General features: G+C 55.9%; 1 protein-coding gene and 1 long non-coding RNA gene across 5 annotated transcripts; one reads left to right on the top strand and one right to left on the bottom strand.

Annotated features, from left to right (window-relative positions):
• Positions 1-313: 313 nt before the first annotated feature.
• On the top strand, positions 314-8,384 carry SSH3 (slingshot protein phosphatase 3). Of its 2 annotated transcripts, none has more exons than XM_008146876.3 (14): positions 314-567; positions 1,054-1,091; positions 1,652-1,883; positions 2,791-2,909; positions 2,989-3,060; positions 3,394-3,459; positions 3,570-3,758; positions 3,853-3,946; positions 4,181-4,309; positions 4,431-4,477; positions 5,108-5,254; positions 5,446-5,646; positions 5,728-6,001; positions 7,371-8,384. In XM_008146876.3, exons 1-14 carry the CDS (start codon positions 502-504, stop codon positions 7,665-7,667), a joined length of 1,971 nt encoding a protein of 656 aa, XP_008145098.1. In that variant the 5' UTR covers positions 314-501; the 3' UTR covers positions 7,668-8,384. The 2 variants fall into 2 exon arrangements, with proteins under 2 accessions (XP_008145098.1, XP_054581346.1); XM_054725371.1 differs by having other exon boundaries at positions 1,051-1,091.
• Positions 2,903-11,618, bottom strand: LOC114233515 (uncharacterized). Of its 3 annotated transcripts, none has more exons than XR_003619658.2 (4): positions 11,491-11,618; positions 4,045-4,128; positions 3,380-3,517; positions 2,903-3,074 (listed from the first exon to the last, which is right to left on the bottom strand). It is a non-coding gene; the product is annotated as an uncharacterized LOC114233515 (long non-coding RNA). The 3 variants fall into 3 exon arrangements; XR_008557976.1 differs by lacking the exon at positions 11,491-11,618 and adding an exon at positions 4,816-4,889; XR_008557975.1 differs by lacking the exon at positions 11,491-11,618 and adding an exon at positions 4,307-4,371.
• Positions 11,619-17,280: the final 5,662 nt, after the last annotated feature.

The following is a 17,280-nucleotide window of genomic DNA, read 5'->3' as shown; positions in this document are numbered from 1 at the left end:
CCCAACTTAAGACCCGCTGTGTCTGATCCTCTCTAAGACCTGTGTTCCCCCGGTCCTGCCTTCCCTAGGACCCACCTTTGCTAGGTAACAGAACCTTTGAGGCCCAAAGCAGAGTCCAGGTGACCTGACTGGGCGGGGCAGGGAGGACTGGGGTTGGGGTGCTTCCTGGGAGGAGGGACCAAACCTCCCATTCTCCGCGGGTCGCTGGCCTCCTCACCTGCGCTCCGCCCCCGGCTCCGCCTCCAACGTGTTTGGGAGGCGGGGACGAGGCGGGCAGAACCCGAGGAGGCCGGAGGGGCGGGGTGGGGCGGCGGCCCTGCGGTGCCGGCTACGCAGGCCGGGCAGGACGGGTGTCTGGCCCTTTAAGGGCCGCCCCCGAGGAGGTGCCAGGCCCGGGTGGCTCTGGTCTCTCCTTCCTGGTCCTGCTGGGCAGGGACTGTCCGTGTGGCTGTGGGAGGGCTCTGTGCCCAGTGCCGGCCCAGGTGCCTCCCGCCTGACCCCATGGCTCTGGTCACAGTGAGCCGCTCGCCCCCGGCCAGCGGCTACTCCACGCCGGTGGGGCCCTCGGTGAGTCTGGCTTTGCTGTGGTCCTGCCCACGTAGTTGGCTGCCAGCCGGGCCCGGGGGAGCGCGTCCTGCCTACGGGCAGCCTCCCTTCAAGGCTGGAGGTGCGGGGAGGAGGACCCTGGGTCTCAGCGGAGGTGGGGGGAGGAGGACCCTGGGTCTCAGCTGGAGGTGGGGGGTCTTGAGGCTCCCAGGAACTTTGACCAAGGCAAGGCGCGGAGCTCTGTGCTCCAGACCAGCCAGTGGAGGCCCTACCCACTTCGTGCCCCAGATGTGGGCCAAACTCTAGCACCCCACCCACCTTTACCCCCCTGCTGCCCTACCTGGACCCGGGCTGGACTCCTCCAGTGCCTCCGGTGGGGTGTAGACTGGGGTGGGAAGAGTATCTGGCACCTTTTCTGGTTCCACTCCCCATAGGGTTGGGGGCGGGGAATTCCCCCCACCCCAGCATCCCCTAACTCTGCCCTGGGGTCTGCTGCTTTCCCAGCAGGACCAGGCCTCCAAGCGGAGAAGTCGGCTCCAGCGAAGGTAAGCGCCTCCCCCCAGCACAGATACCCCCATCCGGAGCGCAGGGGAACTGATGTTGATGGAGCGCCTAGTCTGTATGGGCACTAGCCACGGCCATCCCGGAGGGCTCGCAGCACAGCCAACCACTGGCTATGTGGGGCAGTGTTGCCAGAGGGCATGGCTGGCTCGTGCTCCGACCTGGCTGCCTTTGCTTTCATCTTTCCCCTGATCATTTGGGGTTCCTTCACCCATTAGGCTAGACCTTGGCTCAGGCCAGTGGCCACAAGCCAAAGGGCAAGATGGGACTGCAGGACCTGAGGACTCCTGGGTCCCCATCCAGCGTCCAGTGCCCTTTGAGTTAGGCAGGCGGAGAGAAAAAGGGAGCAATGCTCAGTTAGAATGTGGTGGCCGATCACCTGGGCCCTCGCTGGAAATTCACATTCTCCGGTCTCCACACTCCATACCTGCTGACTCGATGCAGATGGGGCCAGCACCTGTTTTAACGGGCCCTCCCGGGGATTCTGATGGACCTCTGTCCTAAGAGGTACAACCGGCCAAAACGGTTTCCCCTGCCCTGCCAGGCAGAGCTTCGCAGTGCTCCATGGGGCTGTCCTGGGACTGCAGGACGGAGGGGACAGTGGAGATGCAGCTGAGCCCAGCCCTCAGCCCTCGGAGGAACCCTCGGGTGAAGAGCAGCTCCCCGGGGACCAGACAGACAATGGGCACGGGCCCCAGAGCCCCCAGAAGCAGGAGCAGAGTCAGCACCTCCACCTCATGGTGGAGCTGCTGAGGCCGCAGGACGACATTCGCCTGGTGAGGGCCCTCTTGGAGGGGGAAGAGTCATCCCTGGGGTGGGAGGGGGGGAGGGCAGAATGGAGCCAGTGTGTGTCTCTGGGGAGCAGTGGTGTGAGGGCAGGGGGCACCCTGGGGAGTGGAGGGTTTGCCCAAACCCTGACAACTGGGTTGTTTAACAGGGAGAGGTCCTATCTTCAGGTGCCGGAAGGGCTGGGAAAGGACCGGGAGGTTTGTTCTGCATGAGCCTGTAGGGCCCAGTTAGGCCCAAGAGCTGGGATTGCACAGGGACGGGTTTCTGGGCAACCACAGCAAGACCTTCCTAACAGTGTGAGTTGCCCATAATGGACCGGTGCTCAGGGCGCCTGCTGAGCACCCACCAGGAGCTGGTGTGCTGGAGGGGCCCGTGGCGGGTGGGACACAGGTGGGAGCGCGAGGACTAGTCCCCGATGCCTGTGGGACATCTCACTGCAGCAAAAGGAGAAAAAGAAGGTGCAGTCAGTCTTTGTAGAGCTGAATTTACTCCACGGAAACACCATCTTTTATTGTGAGATTGTGTCCTTCCTATTTCTTTGGTAAGAAACATTTCTTGAATGAAATGATGGTAATGGCAAGTGAAAGGGTTTATTTTAAACCTCCTTCCCAGGCAAAAATAAAAAATGGGCAATCTTTGTCAGGTTCATTCTCCCCTTTTTTTCCACACATACACCCTTTAAGGAAAATCTTTTAAAACATTTTATTAGACCATAAAATTCAAAAATTGGGAACCCCTGGAATGTAACCACTGATCTGCTGTCTGGGAAGAAGGGGATGGTGTGGAGGGAGCAGACAGCAGGTCTGCTCTAGGCCCAGGTGTGTGTCCTGGTGAGGGGGGCAGGGTCCTCGGGGCCACTGTGACCTTGGGATTCTGTCTTCCCACCTCCCCCAGGCAGCCCAGCTGGAGGCAGCACGACCTCCTCGGCTCCGCTACCTGCTGGTAGTTTCCACAAGAGACCGTGTGAGCCAGGATGAGACAGTCCTCCTGGGAGTGGACTTCCCTGATAGCAGGTGGGAGCAGGGCGAGGAAGGGAGGGGGCAAGGAAGTGAGGTGCTGGGGAATAATGGCTTTCCCTCTGTGTCCTGCCAGCTCCTACAGCTGCACTCTGGGCCTGGTCTTGCCTCTCTGGAGTGACACCCAGGTGTACCTCGATGGAGATGGGTAAGAGATGGCAACTGGAGGGCGGGGAAAGGAGAGAGGAGAGGCAGAGGGTGTGATGTATATGATGGAGAGGTGGGGCACTGGGGAGCTGCTGCGGAACTCCAGGCTGGGCCTACTCTCAGCTCGACCTCAGATTTACTGTGTGATCCTGGGCAAGTCACCTAGCTTCTCTGGGCCTCAGCCGCCCCGTATCTGGCAAAAGGGGCTTATTTTGAAGCTCAAATGTGTACATATTCTGAGGACCAGCCTCATGAGGTGGCTAGTGGGTACGCCTCTCAGGGGCACCGTCCCAGGGCCTGGAGTGGGGTTCCACCCCTACCTGCTCTCCCTCAGGGGCTTCAGTGTGACGTCTGGTGGGCAGAGTCGAATCTTCAAGCCGATCTCCATCCAGACCATGTGGTAAGAGCTGGGGTAGTCCAACCTCAGCTGGCCTCTCCTCAGAGATGGCTGCAGGGTCCTGGTAGGGGCAGCAGGGAGGACAGTGTGACCCAGCCTCTCTTCTGTCCCAGGGCCACACTCCAGGTATTGCACCAGGCATGTGAGGCGGCTCTAGGCAGTGGTCTTGTGCCAGGGGGCAGTGCCCTCACCTGGGCCAGCCACTACCAGGACAGACTGAGCTCTGACCAGAGCTGTCTCAACGAGTGGATGGCCATGGCTGACCTGGAGTCTCTGCGGCCTCCCAGTGCTGAGCCTGGCAGGTCAGTACAGGGAAGGGAGGAAATGGGGGGGGGGGGGGTGTGTGCCATGGCAAAGCAGGGAAAGGGCCCCTGGACTGACGGGCTCGGCTCCCAGGTCCTCGGAACAGGAGGAGATGGAGCAGGCAATCCGGGCCGAGCTATGGAAGGTACTGGACACCAGTGACCTGGACAGCATCACTTCCAAAGAGGTGGGCAGGGTGCGGGGCCAGGGAGGAAGCGGGGCTCGGATAGGGTGGAGGAACCCTCCAGCTGGGAGCCAGATTTCCTCCCCTTGGAGTCTTCCCACCTAGCTTTGCTCCTGTCCTGAGCCAGTCCCGGGTGCTTGGCCTCAGCTCTTCTGAATAGATGGGCGGTACCGTCCCCAGAAGCCCTGGAGGGAAGGGTGGGGCATCAGGAACCTCTCCTGTCCTTCCTGCCTGCAGATCCGCCAGGCCCTGGAGCTGCGCCTGGGTCACCCTCTCCAGCAGTACCGCGACTTCATCGATAACCAGATGCTGCTGCTCATGGCTCAGCGAGACCGGGCCTCCCGCATCTTCCCCCACCTCTACCTGGTGAGCTGCAGGGTGAGGGCGGGAGGTGAGGACAGCTGCAGCCGGTGCCGTGCGTGCGTGCGTGCGGGGGGGGGGGTGGGGGGGGTGGGGGGGAAAATGATGCTTCTCTCCCTGTCCACAGGGCTCGGAGTGGAATGCAGCGAACCTGGAAGAGCTGCAGAGAAACAGGTAGGGTTCCGAGCCCCCTCAGACTGCCCATAGCCTGTCATCCCCCTTGCCTGGCCTCCCCTCAAGGGGCCACCTGGTCAGAAACCCCCAGACTCCCCTCAGCAGCTGCTAACTCAGCTTCCAACTCCGAGCCTGGGGCCATTCCCCTCAGCATGGTCTTGGGCCAGAAAAGAACCACCACCTTGCTGGCATGCTGTGGCTCCCTGGCCCCCTCTTCTCCCTCCCACACTGTAAAGGGGGGTGGAAGTGCCCCTCTCCTGGGGAGACCTGGCTGCTGGCTCCCATAAGTTCCTATCATTTGTCCACCAGTTAGGGCCCATCACCCAGCTGCTGCAGACCGTCCAATCTCAGCTTAGCTCAGCAGTTGTTCTCAAACTGACTTCTGAGAAGAACAGAAGGCCCAGGGTTGCAGTCAAGCCCAGCAGCTACCGGGACTAGAGGGGACACAAGCCCAGTGGGGTGAAATGATGGGCTCGGGGCTACAGTCATCACCTCCTCCCATCGTAACTGTGCCACCCCACCTGACTCAGAACCAAGGACTAAACAGAAACACCCAGGCCCGCTAGGTCCCCTGGCCAGTGATCCTGGAGCCCCTGGCCATGTTAGCCTGCCTCGCACTCCCTGCTGCAGGGTCAGTCATATCTTGAACATGGCCCGGGAGATCGACAACTTCTACCCCGAGCGCTTCACCTACCACAATGTGCGCCTCTGGGACGAAGAGTCAGCCCAGCTGCTGCCTCACTGGAAGGAGACACACCGCTTTGTGGAGGCCGCAAGGTCAGGTGTCCCCAACCTCACTGCCTACCCACCCCCAGCGGCAAGAGCTCCCACGCCCTCCTCCTGGCTGCTTCCTTCCCCCTCTGCCTGGCAGCGAGTCTGTGAGTCTGTCCGCTGCCTGCCCTCCCCCATACTGCAGGGCCCTCACAGCAAGGGGCCGGGAAGGGGCTAACCATGTCCTGCCTCCACAGAGCGCAGGGCACCCGAGTGCTAGTCCACTGCAAGATGGGTGTCAGCCGCTCGGCGGCCACGGTGGTAGCTTACGCCATGAAGCAGTACGGTTGGAGCCTGGAGCAGGCTCTGCGCCATGTGCAGGAGCTCCGGCCCATCGCCCGCCCCAACCCAGGCTTCCTGCGCCAGCTGCACACCTACCAGGGCATCCTGACTGCCAGGTAGAGTGGAGGACAAGGGGACAGGGTGCTGGGGATGGCTGCTGGGTCACTCCGAGCTGACTCAGGGCCATCTCCTCACAGCCGGCAGAGCCATGTCTGGGAGCAGAAAGTGGGTGGGGTCTCCCCAGAGGAGTCCCTGGCCCCGGAGGTCTCTACACCGTTCCCACTGTTCCCGCCAGAACCAGGGGGCAGTGGGGAGGTGATGGCCATGGGGTTGGAGGAAAGCCAGGCATCCCCGAGAGAAGAGCCTGGACCAAGGCCCCGCATCAACCTCCGCGGGGTCATGCGGTCCATCAGCCTCCTGGAGCCCCCCTCAGAGCCGGACAGCGCCTCAGGGGCTGAGGACCTGCCAGAGGTGAGGCTGGGCTAAGGAAGGGGCCCAGGCTGCGGCAGGGTTGGGACCAAGAGGAGGGGCAGGTGGCGGGAGGATGGAGAAAGACCAGGATTGGTGCTCCACTTTCAGCCCCGAGCAAGGGGGCCTGAGCATGGGGACCATACCCTGGGCAGTTCTCTCTGGTCTCCTCAGAGCAGCGGAGGAGGCCTAAAGAGGGCAGGTGAGTGCGCGTCCATGGGGGCTGGAGAGCAGTTGTGGGACCAAGGCATCCAGGGGGCCCCGTGGGAGTGAGCCCCGGCTGGAGGCTGCAGGCAGCTCTCAGCCTGGCAAAAGGATTTGCTTCCTAAGGGGCAGGGCTGCCCAGCTGAGCAGTAAGCATCCTCCCCAGGCCAGGAGCTAGACCACTGACTGCTGACCCTCGATGGGGGTAGATAAGATGATCTTGGCAGCCCTTCCCACATCTGAGAGGCAACATATTAAAGGAGGAGAAGCAGAGGGGTTACAGCGCTGATGCGAGCAGAGTCCTGGCTGACCTGGGGGAAGGAGGGCTCATCTCAGAGGGAGGGAACACTTGGGAGAGCCTGCTGCAGGAGGTAGTCCTGGGTGTGGAAGAATGGGGAAGAAGGAATGGTGGGTGGATGGGTGTGGGTGGTCCTAAAGGCAGGCTGTCCTCACTCCACACCCAGCTCAGGGCCCTGGCACCTGGAATGTGTTTCACAAATGACTGTCAAAAGGCCGAGGGGGACCCTGGCTGGGTAGCTCAGTTGGTTAGAGCCTTGTCCCAACACACCAAGGTTGTGGGTTCAATCCCTGGCCAGGACACAAACAAGAATAAACTAATGCCCTAGCCTGTTTGGCTCAGTGGATAGAGCGTCGGCCTGCAGACTGAAGGGTTTCCGGTTCGATTCCGGTCAAGGGCACATGCCAGGATTGCGGCTCTGTCCCCAGTGGGGGTGTGCAGGAAGCAGCCATTCAATGATTCTCTCTCATCATTGATTTTTCTCTCTCTCCCTCTTCCTTCCTCTCTGAAATCAGTAAAAAAAATATTTAAAAAAAATCAACTAATGAATGCATAAATAAGTGGAACAACAAATCAATCTCTCTCTCTCTCTCTCTAATAAAAAAGGCAGAGGGGGCAAGATGAGGAAGTAGGGGCCTCAATGACATGGCAGGTGCAGAGAAGCTAAGGAGGGCTTCTGGGGCCAGAAAGCTTAGACAGGTGAGGGCTGAGGAGCAAGGGCAGTGGGGCTGCGATGGGTCTTCCCTCCTAGGGAAATGCGACTCATGAGTAGCTCAGTTTTTTAGTATTCAGTCAACAAACATTCTGCACCCACCCTTTTCCAGGCTCTGTGCTCTATGACTCTCTTTCCTTATACTTTCACCCTTCCAGGTTTTCTCTTCAAGTGAAACCTCAGATGAAGACCCTCCACAGCCCTTTCTTCAGGTCTCAAAGGCCAAGGGAGGCAGGCGGGTCTGCAAGGGGCCTTGGCCTGCCCTGAAGTCCCGCCAGTCTGTGGTTGCTCTCAACAGCGCCGCCCTGGTGGCCAGCCGGACCCGGGCCTTCCAGGAGCAGGAGCAAAAGCAGGAGCAGGAACAGAGGGAGGCTGGCTATTCCTCCACACCCAGGCTCAGGAAGGTGGTGAGGCAGGCCAGCGTGGATGGCAGTGGGGAGGAGGGCGAGGCCTGAGCCCTCACTCATGCCTATGCCCCCTTAGACACTAATAGAGGTGCCTGAATACAGCTCCTGGGATGAGCACTCCTCACTCCTGTCAGCTTGTCTGCACTCCTCTTAGCTCCTCCCCAGGAGGTTCCAGGCCCCCTTCACTACAGCCTCAGCTTCTACAGCCTTAAATCTCAGACCCATGTCCACCTGTCCAAGGGCTCAAGACTTGCTCTGCAGTTGGGGATATAGTAGAGAGAATGAAGGTGCTTTGGGGGGCATTCTCAACCGCTGCCTGAAACACCTGCAGCCATGGAATAAAAGTTCCCCAGTACTCCCTCATGCTCCCTCCCTCACCCACTCCTGTCTGCCTCATCTCTAGCCCCTTCTTTCCTGGGGCCCTCTAGGCCAGAGAACCAGTGGCCTCCAGAGGTCTAGAGTAACCTCAGTCCTCAGTCCCCAGTCCTGGGAAGCTCTGAGGAGCAGAGAGCTGGGCCCTCTGATGGGGCTGGCAGGTTGGCCTCCCTCACACACCCTACAGCCAGCCGGCTGCTGCCCCTTCCCTCCCCTCCCCCCAACACCCACCTCCCTCCCATGGCAAGGCCCTGGGACACAGGGCACCAGGCCAAAGAGAGTCCTCTTTTTGTCCTTCATAGCCTCTGGCCAGTTTTCCAGTCTTAACAGTATCTGACTTTGTACTTAGAAATAAAAAAATTTTCATATTATTTTTGATTTTATGATGAAGCCATCTACTGTCAGTCTAGTTCTTCTGTGGTTACACAAGGAGTCTAGCCTCTTTTTACTCCTTCCAGTCTCCTCACAATTCCCAGGTGTCTTGAGATGTGCCTGTTTGGGGTGGGGTGGGAGGAGGAACGGGAAAGGAGGGAGGCCAGTGTTGTCTCCCTCATCTCCTAGGGCAGGGCCCAGGTAAATGTCCGCTGCCCACGCCCCCTCAGGTGGGTCGGCAGGGGAACAAGTCTACATTGGGCAGTAGGTGCTTGCTCTGTTGGGACAGCTGAAGGGAGTTACTCATGAGGAAGTGGAGGCTGCCAACACCTGCCTGGACAGGACCAAGCCTGTTCCAAAAATTAAGGCTCCTTTTGGACACCTGATGCTAGTTCTTGAGCACACGTTGGGTCCTAAGAACCCCTTTCCTGCTACATAAAGAGAGTCTGATTTTCCAAGCTGGACTGTGACTGCAAGGGAAGGACCCTTGATGGGCCTTCCCCTTAGCCTAGGGGTTCCTTCTGCTTAGTTGTAGAGTTCAAGAAGAGAAAGTGGCTCCATCGTTGTCACTGGTAGCCCCTCTTTCCAAGATCACATTCTCTGTCCTATGCCACACTACTTTGGTTGGGGGTGGGTGGGTGGGTGGGTATGCAACTCCTTCCCTCAAAGCAAGCCTCAGTAGAGCTGGCACCAAATGTTTTCATTGATTTGAGACCTGATGCCCAGTTTCGTTTTGTTTTTTAAAATATTTTTTTATTGATTTCAGAGAGGAAGGGCAAGGGAGAGAGAGAGAGAAACATCAATGATGAGAATCATTGATCAGCTGCCTCCTGCATACCCCCTACAGGCAATGGAGCCTGCACCCTGGGCATGTGCCCTCGACTAGAATCAAACCCGGGACCCTTCAGTCTGCAGGCTGATGATCTACCCACTGAGCCAAACCAGCTAGGGCCTGATGCTCAGTTTTAAGAATGAGTCTCTTACCCATAACCTGGTGCACTAATCCTAGAGTACTGAGGGGCAAGAGGCTTGGGTTCTAACCCCGGCTTTACCACTTATAAGTTACTTCACCTTAAGTCTCTGTTTCTTTCTATAAAACAAAGGGATGAGACCAGGAAATCCCTAAGCACCCCCTCCCACTTTGATATTTTAACAATACATGTCATTATGCACTGACAGAATTCAGCCTCTAAATTCAGCTCTCTAGAAGAATCATCTGTTCCTGTCTGTGGTTGTCATGCCAAAGGTCATACGGTGGGGTACAGAGAAGTTAGTTCTGATTCTTGATTCACTTAGCTGGTCCACCCTGCTGAACAAACACTAGGGACTGTGTGTCCCCCTATAGCCACCCATGAATCTCACCCACATTCCCCTTTCAGCAGCCCGAGGCTGGGGGCAGGTGGAAGGGACAGTGTCAGGAAGGTCCAGTTGTGAACTCAGAGCTGTGGGCCCACTAGAGTCTATGGAGGACTCTTGAGAAGTAAGAGTTCAGCACACAGGGGAACAAAAACTGGAAACTGCATAAAAAATGCAGACAAATGTTTAAAAACTCTCTATATACAAACTCACAAATTGTTAAAGGGGCAAAAAATAGTTTTTAAAAAAAGACATAAAATTAAAAGTGTCCCTCAGATCCTATCCTTCAATCTTTCACAGGCAACCACTGTTACCAGCTTCTTGAGACGCTCCAAAGACATCTGTGCTTATGTCATCAAATATATTTGTGTATTCTTTTAAAAAATATAAATTGTAGTATGGTAACATACTATTCTCACTTTGAAAAATTTTTCATATCACAAAGAGTTGCACACCAGTATAAAAAGCTCTGCCTTATTTTTATTTATTTTTTAAAGAATAAAAAGCATTTATTTGAGCAAAAGGAGCTGCTGCTCTGTCTTATTTAAAACTAGAGGCCTGGTGCATGAAATTTGTGCACTCAGGGAGGTGGGGTCCCTCAGCCCCACCTGCACCCTCTCACAGTCTGGGAGCCCTCAGGGGATGTCTGACTGACGGCTTTGGCCCACGCAGGGAGTGGGCCTAAGCTGTCAGTTGGACATCCTTAGTGCTGCCACAGAGGCAGGAGAGGCTCCTGCCACCACCACCACCACCACCACCACCACCACTACCACCTTTGGGCTCGCCAGCCATGAGCCCAGCTTCTGGCTGAGCGGTGCTCCCCCTATGGGAGCACACTGACCACCAGGGGGCAGCTCCTGCATTCAATGAGCATCATAGCAACTGTCTGCTGTTTGGTCAATTTGCATACTAGCCTTTTATTATATAGGATAACCACACATTCTATTTGATGGAACCCATCATCTACTTAAGTGAACTTAAATGATGAACATTTAAGTTGTTGGTTTTTTCCCATTCCAAGTAGTACCCTTATCCATACTTTCTTGTGCACACATGGCCTCTAACTCTATGGGGCATATTTCTAAAATTGCTGAAGCAACGGCTACGTGCATTTTTAATTTTGAAAGGCATTGCCTAATTTCCTCCCAAGAAGTTGCACCAATATACAGCGAATGGACTGTTCAGCCTACACCTCAATGTCATCTCATATGAGCCTTGCAACACTCCCAGAGAAGAAAGGGCAAGCTTTATAATTACCACTGTTTTACAAAAGTCAGGAAACGGAGGCCCGGAGAAGTAACCGAGTCTCTGACTGAGCCTCAATCAGATCCTGGGTTTCTAGATCTCAGACCAGAGGGCGGTTCTCCGCAGTCCCTGCACTGAGCTCGCGGCCAAGCCCAAGGAGGCCGGGTGGGAAGCGCTGGGAGCTCTGGGGAAGAAGGGGCGGTAGGGTAGGGAGGATCAGGACGACCTCTGCTCCCGGAGTCCCAGTTCAACTCCCACCTGATACAGGAGCCTCTCAGGAGCAGCCGCTGTCGCCCAGCCCAGACTTGAACACTTGTGAGCTAACGTCCCTCGTACTGTCGCTTCCTCCTGGGCCAGCTCCCACCTTCAGAACGTTCTCCCTCCGCCGGGCTGGGCTCGGCTCAGCCCAGGCTAGGACAGGCCCGGAGCCAGGGCGGCCCCTCGTCAGGACACGTTTTCCAAAGTCAAAACTGAACGCGCCGAAGAGAACGCGCCCCGTCTCTGCACCCCGCATCCCAGACACCTCAGAGCCGCGGCTGCCAAGAGAAACTGCCGTTCAGGTCTCCGCGGCCTCTCCTACGCCCGCGGCGCCAGGGCCCGCAAACCCAGCGACTCTGAACCGCCCGCTACGCTCGGGCGCCATCTTGCGTTAGTTCCTCTCGGCCACCCGGCGTGACAGTCTTGGAACTACGTTTCCCAGAGTGCCTAGCGCGTTGGCGCAGGCGCCAAGAGCCTCCTCTGGTTTCCATGGGAACCTCGCCCCTCTAAGGCCCGGCAGCTGGACTGTGGAGCGCGAAGCTGTCGCTCCCCCTCAGGTGCCCCGGCGTTAGACCAGGTCTGCAGCCAGTTGAGGGGGGAAAGGAAGGGCTTGCGGGGAGGAGGCCAGGCAGCCCTGCTTCCCGGACTGGCGCTCCCCAATTCTCCTTGGGGTCCTCCGTCCGCGCGCTCGAGGGCCTCCGCGTTCTGAAGGGGTCCGGCGAGGGGAAGCCTGACTCCGTGTCAGCGTCTGGTCACCCCTGGCCGAGGGCCTGTGCGCCGCTGACAGGAATTCCCGGGGCGCGGGGTAGTTGGCGCCGCAGGTGAATGAATTGCAGGTAACGCAGGGCCCGGCACCTGGCGCGCCCGGGGTTGGATCCGGCTCTGTCTGTGATGGACCCAGGACGCAGGGCTCACATCTGCCTTCAGACCCCCCCCCTCCACGCCCCCCCCCCCCCCCCCCCCGCCTTGGGCTGGAATTCCAGTGCACGTTTCAACGCCGGTGCACAGCAGACCCGGCTCTGTGTGGCCCGAGGGACAAGTCCCTTTATCACTGAGTCCAAGTTTCCTTCTCTCTCAAGTAAGGAGGTTGACGCAGATGGACCCCTAGGGTCGCTTCTAGCAGCGATAGGACCATTGTCCCTCACTGCACGCCAAGTTCAGGAAGAAAGAATGGGAACTGGATGGTTTGAGCAAGGATCTCAGCTCAGGGTCTAGGCAGGAAAACCTGGGTATTGTGACTTTGGGCACGGTTAGTTATTCTATCTCCTGAGCCGCGCTTTCCTCCTTTGCAAAACTGGGGGTAACAATAGTACTTCCTCAGGTTTTTGAAAATTAAGTGAGACATTGCATGTGTAAGTTTAGCCCGCGGACTGTACAGAGTAAGCGCCATTCCAAGACCCAGCCATCATTACTGATACTTTAAAAAGTTCCTTTAAACCTCCCCCCCCAAAAAAAAAAACCACACACACACACACACAACAAACAACAACAACAACAAAAACCCACCGTTCCTTAGCCACCGTGAGACCTTTTCCTAATTTTTTTGAGCCATTTCTTTTTATGCGGGGCAAATCCGTCTTTCTAGGCAGGAGGGTTTTGTAGGCCGATTCTGAGGGGGAAGCCTGAGTCTTCTCACGGAGGTGAGGTGGGGGCCTCCTGGCTGGGGAGTCTCCTCCCTTCAGGGCGGCCTGGGTTTTAACATTACCCGCAGCACCTGGGGAGGTGCAGAGCCAAGGCCACGCGTGCAGAAGGCCCTTTCCCTTAACACCCACACAGGATGTCAGCACTTCCATAGCATGACGCAGAAACAGCTGGATGCGGAACGACAATCCTCGTATAACAGTACAACAAAATTACGTAAGACTGGATACACACAGTTGCAAAGAAGCACGTAAGAATCCTGTGCTATCTGCATGGAGTTCAAGCTTTGTGGTAATTGGTAAAAATCCTACCAAAGAGTTTTAAATTAGCGATAAAAATGTTTTTTAAAATATGGGAACTCCCAAACGCTCCACAGACAAGCCTTCACTCACCCAACAGGCATCCTTATGTGGAAGGAAGTGGGACTATTTTTTGAGCACTTCTTAGGTTCCTGGTGCTGTGTGGGGTACTCTGAGGGGTACAAAGATGTATAAGACCATCTTTGCACTAAGAAACGTGGAGTCTAGTAGAGAAGACCAGCTATGCCTACAAACACTTCTAGTACACGTGCCTCTCATGATGTGTCATGAGAGAGATACAAGTGCCTGTGCTGTGAACCTTCAGAGGCAGGAAAGACCACTGCTCAGCGGCAGTATGATCAAGGAAGAGCCAGCATTCGAGCCGGGCCTTGAAGGATGTGGAAAATGTGAATATGCCAACAAGTAGGGAAAAGATACTCTGGGGCCCTAGCCGGTTTGGCTCAGTGGATAGAGCGTCGGCCTGCGGACTCAAGGGTCCCAGGTTCAATTCCGGTCAAGGGCATATACCTTGCTTGCGGGCACATCCCCAGTAGGGGGTGTGCAGGAGACAGCTGCTCAATGTTTCTCTCTCATCGATGTTTCTAACTCTCTATCCCTCTCACTTCCTCTCTGTGAAGAATCAAAATATATTTGAAAAAAGAAAGAAAGAAAGAAAGAAAGAAAGAAAGAAAGAAAGAAAAGATACTCTGGGCACCCTCCCTATAGCCCTTAGACCTGGAGGAGAAATGTCCATAACCCTAATTACATGGTGAGCTTCTAGAAGGCAAGGACTGGGTTTGGGTCAGTATTTTATTCCCAGCTTGGTACATGGAGAGCACATGGTAAATATTAGTGAAGAAACAGGGGTTACGAGTTTCCTGCCAATAGGAACCAAGATGTGGTCTCTGCTACCCAGAGGCCCTTCTGGTAGGCTCACATGCCCTCTGACAGTCACTCTTCTAAGGGAAGAATCTGAGCAGGCAGATGATCATGGGGCGAGGGCCATATTGTTGGCATAGTTAGTACAGTACCAGCCAACTGTACTGAACAGAGTGACAGGGTCTTGTGAACGGGTAGGAGGGTTTGTGAGCCTCTCCCTGGAAATGAGCTGCACACCACAAGGGGAGGAAACCGCAGCACGGGGTCACGAAGCAGTCTTCAGGACTACTGATGGCTTTTCCTCTGGCTCTTATGGCATTTGCGTCTTTCCTTGGCTCTTCTTTTTCTGTGGCTCACTCCTCCCCAGAGACATCCCCCCCCCCCCCGCCCCACCATCCGTGACCTACCTGGAGTGGGAAACTCTGTTCACCATGCCAACAGATTGCTGAGACCTGCAGCTATTGCAAAGGAATGAAGTTGGCTTTAGCAGCACCATCTTCAGGCTGACTTCTGGGTTCCGCCCTTCTTCAAGTCCTACCTAGGGTGAACCTAGGAGCTAGCCAGGAGCTAGTACTGAAACAGACCACCACTCAGAGACACTGTCCAATGACCTCAGCGAGGGGAGAAATACTTTAGGACCTGGGGTGGAGATGTCGCTGGAGGAGGGCAAAGCAGAGAAGATGGAAAGGAGAATGTCTATTATTATTATTATTATTATTATTATTATTATTACTATTGACTTCAGAGAGGAAGGAAGAGAGAGAGAGAGAGAGAGAGAGAGAAACATCAATGATGATAATCACTGATCGGCTGCCTCCTGCACGCCCCTCTCCCCTCCATTGGGAATTGAGCCCACAACCCGGGCATGTGCCCTTGACCAGAACTGAACCCGGGATCCTTCGGTCCACAGGCCAATGCAGTATCCACTGAACCAAACTGGCCAGGGTGAGAATGTCTTGAGGACAGGAAAAACCTTCCTTAGATGTCTCCTTTCCTATTTAGGCTCACAGAGGATGCAGTATTTTCAGAACGAGGAATGTAGGAAGAGGTTAAGTGGGTACAACCAAGGAAGGGATGGGGCACAACTGACTGCCGATTTTCTTCCTAGATGTGGGAAGGCGCAGGACTTCTAGGAGCCACAAAAGCTCCTTTTCCTGGCGATGCAACCCCAGGTGAGCTGTTACACCACCTTCCTGACAGTCTGTGCTCTCCCCCCTGGAGCCCTGCTCTTTTTCTCCAGTTTGCTCCCACTCCACTGGCTGCAAGTAAGTGCCTGCCAGGTATGTCAAGATTCCTGGGTTGCTAAGTGCCGTGTGAAGCCTTAACTCTGGACCTGCCTCTTGAGAGGAGGTTACAGCGGCTCAGGGCCTGCCATGGAGGCCTACGTCAGCCTACTTCAGGGGCATGATGATCCTTTACAATTTACAACAGCTAGAAAGTCTTGTATTACAACTTTTACTTTTCCATCTGAGGAATCTGAGTTCTTAGGTTATAAGTCAAAGAGCCAAATGGTGGCATTGAAACCAGTGATTTCTCCATTGCCTCAGCTGTCCCTGAAGGGGTGTATCTGCCTGCTGGAGCGGCCACAGTCCTTGGCTAGCCTGAAGTTAGACCAAGACTCTCCTTCCTTCCCTTTTCAGCCAGCATTTCCTGCCCATTTTCCTCAGTTCTCCAGCCCAGCCCAGCTTCCCTCTGACATAAGACGTACTTGACCAGAGTCTCTCACCCTCACGCTCTTGCTGGACACTGACGTGTTCCCATGGCAGCAGGTCCCTTCAGAGAGCTGGTGCTGCTCCCCTTACTCTGCCAGGTTTGTCCGCTCCCAGGTGGCCACCCTGGGTAGCTGGACACTTTAGGGGTTTCTGTATCTGGGCTAGAGGACCAAGAATACAAAAGCTATTCTCCCACTGAATAGGGAGGCAAGTTGACAAAATTTGCCCAGTGGGATTCCCTGGCCAGGATAGGGAATGCCACCCCCCCACACACACCCCATTGACACCCCTGGCAGCAGCTCAGTGAGCCTCAGAGGTAAAGGTGGGGAGGTGGGTGTGGCAGAGACGGGCATGCAGAACAAGCCCAAACCAAAGCAAGGCCCCACATGCTGGCCTAACTCAAGCTAGATGTAATTGTCGGGGTGGGCAGCAGGCTAAGTGAAGGAGGATGCCCCTGGAGGTTGGCGTGAGGAGACAGAGCTGATTATAAGTCATATACATGGTCTTCATGTGACCCGAGAAGGCTTGGAGCTGGGTAGGTGTGCCCAGGACAGCAGCTGCCCGTCTCCTCGGGTAGCACACACTGCCGTGCAGCTTATCTCTCGGTCTGGTGGACTGACTCCCATCTGATGAAGGCCTCAAGAGACCTTTTCCACAGCTTTCACTCTCACTGTTGGCTCAGCTAGATGCCTCCTCCAGCCCTGTCCACAATCTGATGATCTCAGTGTCCCAAATGGTTCTGTGCTAGGCTGAACGCTGCCTCATCAGACTGTCCGCATTCCTGCCAACCTCAAGCTCTTATTTTCTACACAGAAATGGGAAACTGGAAGAGGGAGGCTAAGTGCCATGAGAACAGAATAATGGTTTAAGGAAACAGATGGAATTATTTTGGGTCAGTGGGATGCCTGAGCTGGTAAGCAGAGATCCCCACCCCAGTACTGCTGGCTATCCCATGTGGTGGGTGAGGCCGGGGAGAACAAGGCCAGATGCTCTCCCTGCTGCCAGATCTGCTGCAGGCAGTCCCTGCTGCCCCACCCACCATCCTGCTGAAGCCTCCCCCTCCCCCTCAGCCCTGCTCTTTTATTTGTTCCCCCTCTCCCTCCGCCCCTGGCCTACCTGCAGCTGAGCTCCTTAGGAGTGCCCGTCTTGGCCTGCATGCTGCAGGACTGGTGTTCCTGGGCAGATACCTCTGATTCTTCTCAGATAAGAGAGGAGGCTATGGCAGGTAGAACCACATGTGGGCTAAGTGGTAAGGAACCAGGTTGAAGAGACAGTACCAAAGAAGGACTGGAGGTACCTGTAAGAGTCTGCTAGTCCCTGGGGTGGATTGTGGGGCCACGGTGAGGCTGGTCTGATGGAGAAGCTGTCCTCAGAAAGAGAATTCTGTTTAAAATTGGACCTTGGATCCATTTGACAGGAAGGCTGGGATAAAACTAAACCCATTTCTTTAGCTTACAGTTCCTCGTTCTGAGTCTTGAGCTGCAGACTATCCTCTCCTGCTGACTTTCCCATTTCCTCTGTTCT

Source organism: Eptesicus fuscus, chromosome 13 (assembly GCF_027574615.1).
Source record: "Eptesicus fuscus isolate TK198812 chromosome 13, DD_ASM_mEF_20220401, whole genome shotgun sequence".
Lineage (NCBI taxonomy): Eukaryota > Metazoa > Chordata > Mammalia > Chiroptera > Vespertilionidae > Eptesicus > Eptesicus fuscus.
This window is presented reverse-complemented; position numbering and strand designations above follow the sequence as displayed.

Coding starts and splice junctions, on each gene's coding strand:
- SSH3 (XM_054725371.1), top strand. CDS start 502: ATGGCTCTGGTCACAGTGAGCCGCTCGCCCCCGGCCAGCGGCTACTCC. Junction 1,884..2,790: donor CGCAGGACGACATTCGCCTG/GTGAGGGCCCTC, acceptor CACCTCCCCCAG/GCAGCCCAGCTGGAGGCAGC. Junction 6,002..7,370: donor GGGCTGAGGACCTGCCAGAG/GTGAGGCTGGGC, acceptor TCACCCTTCCAG/GTTTTCTCTTCAAGTGAAAC.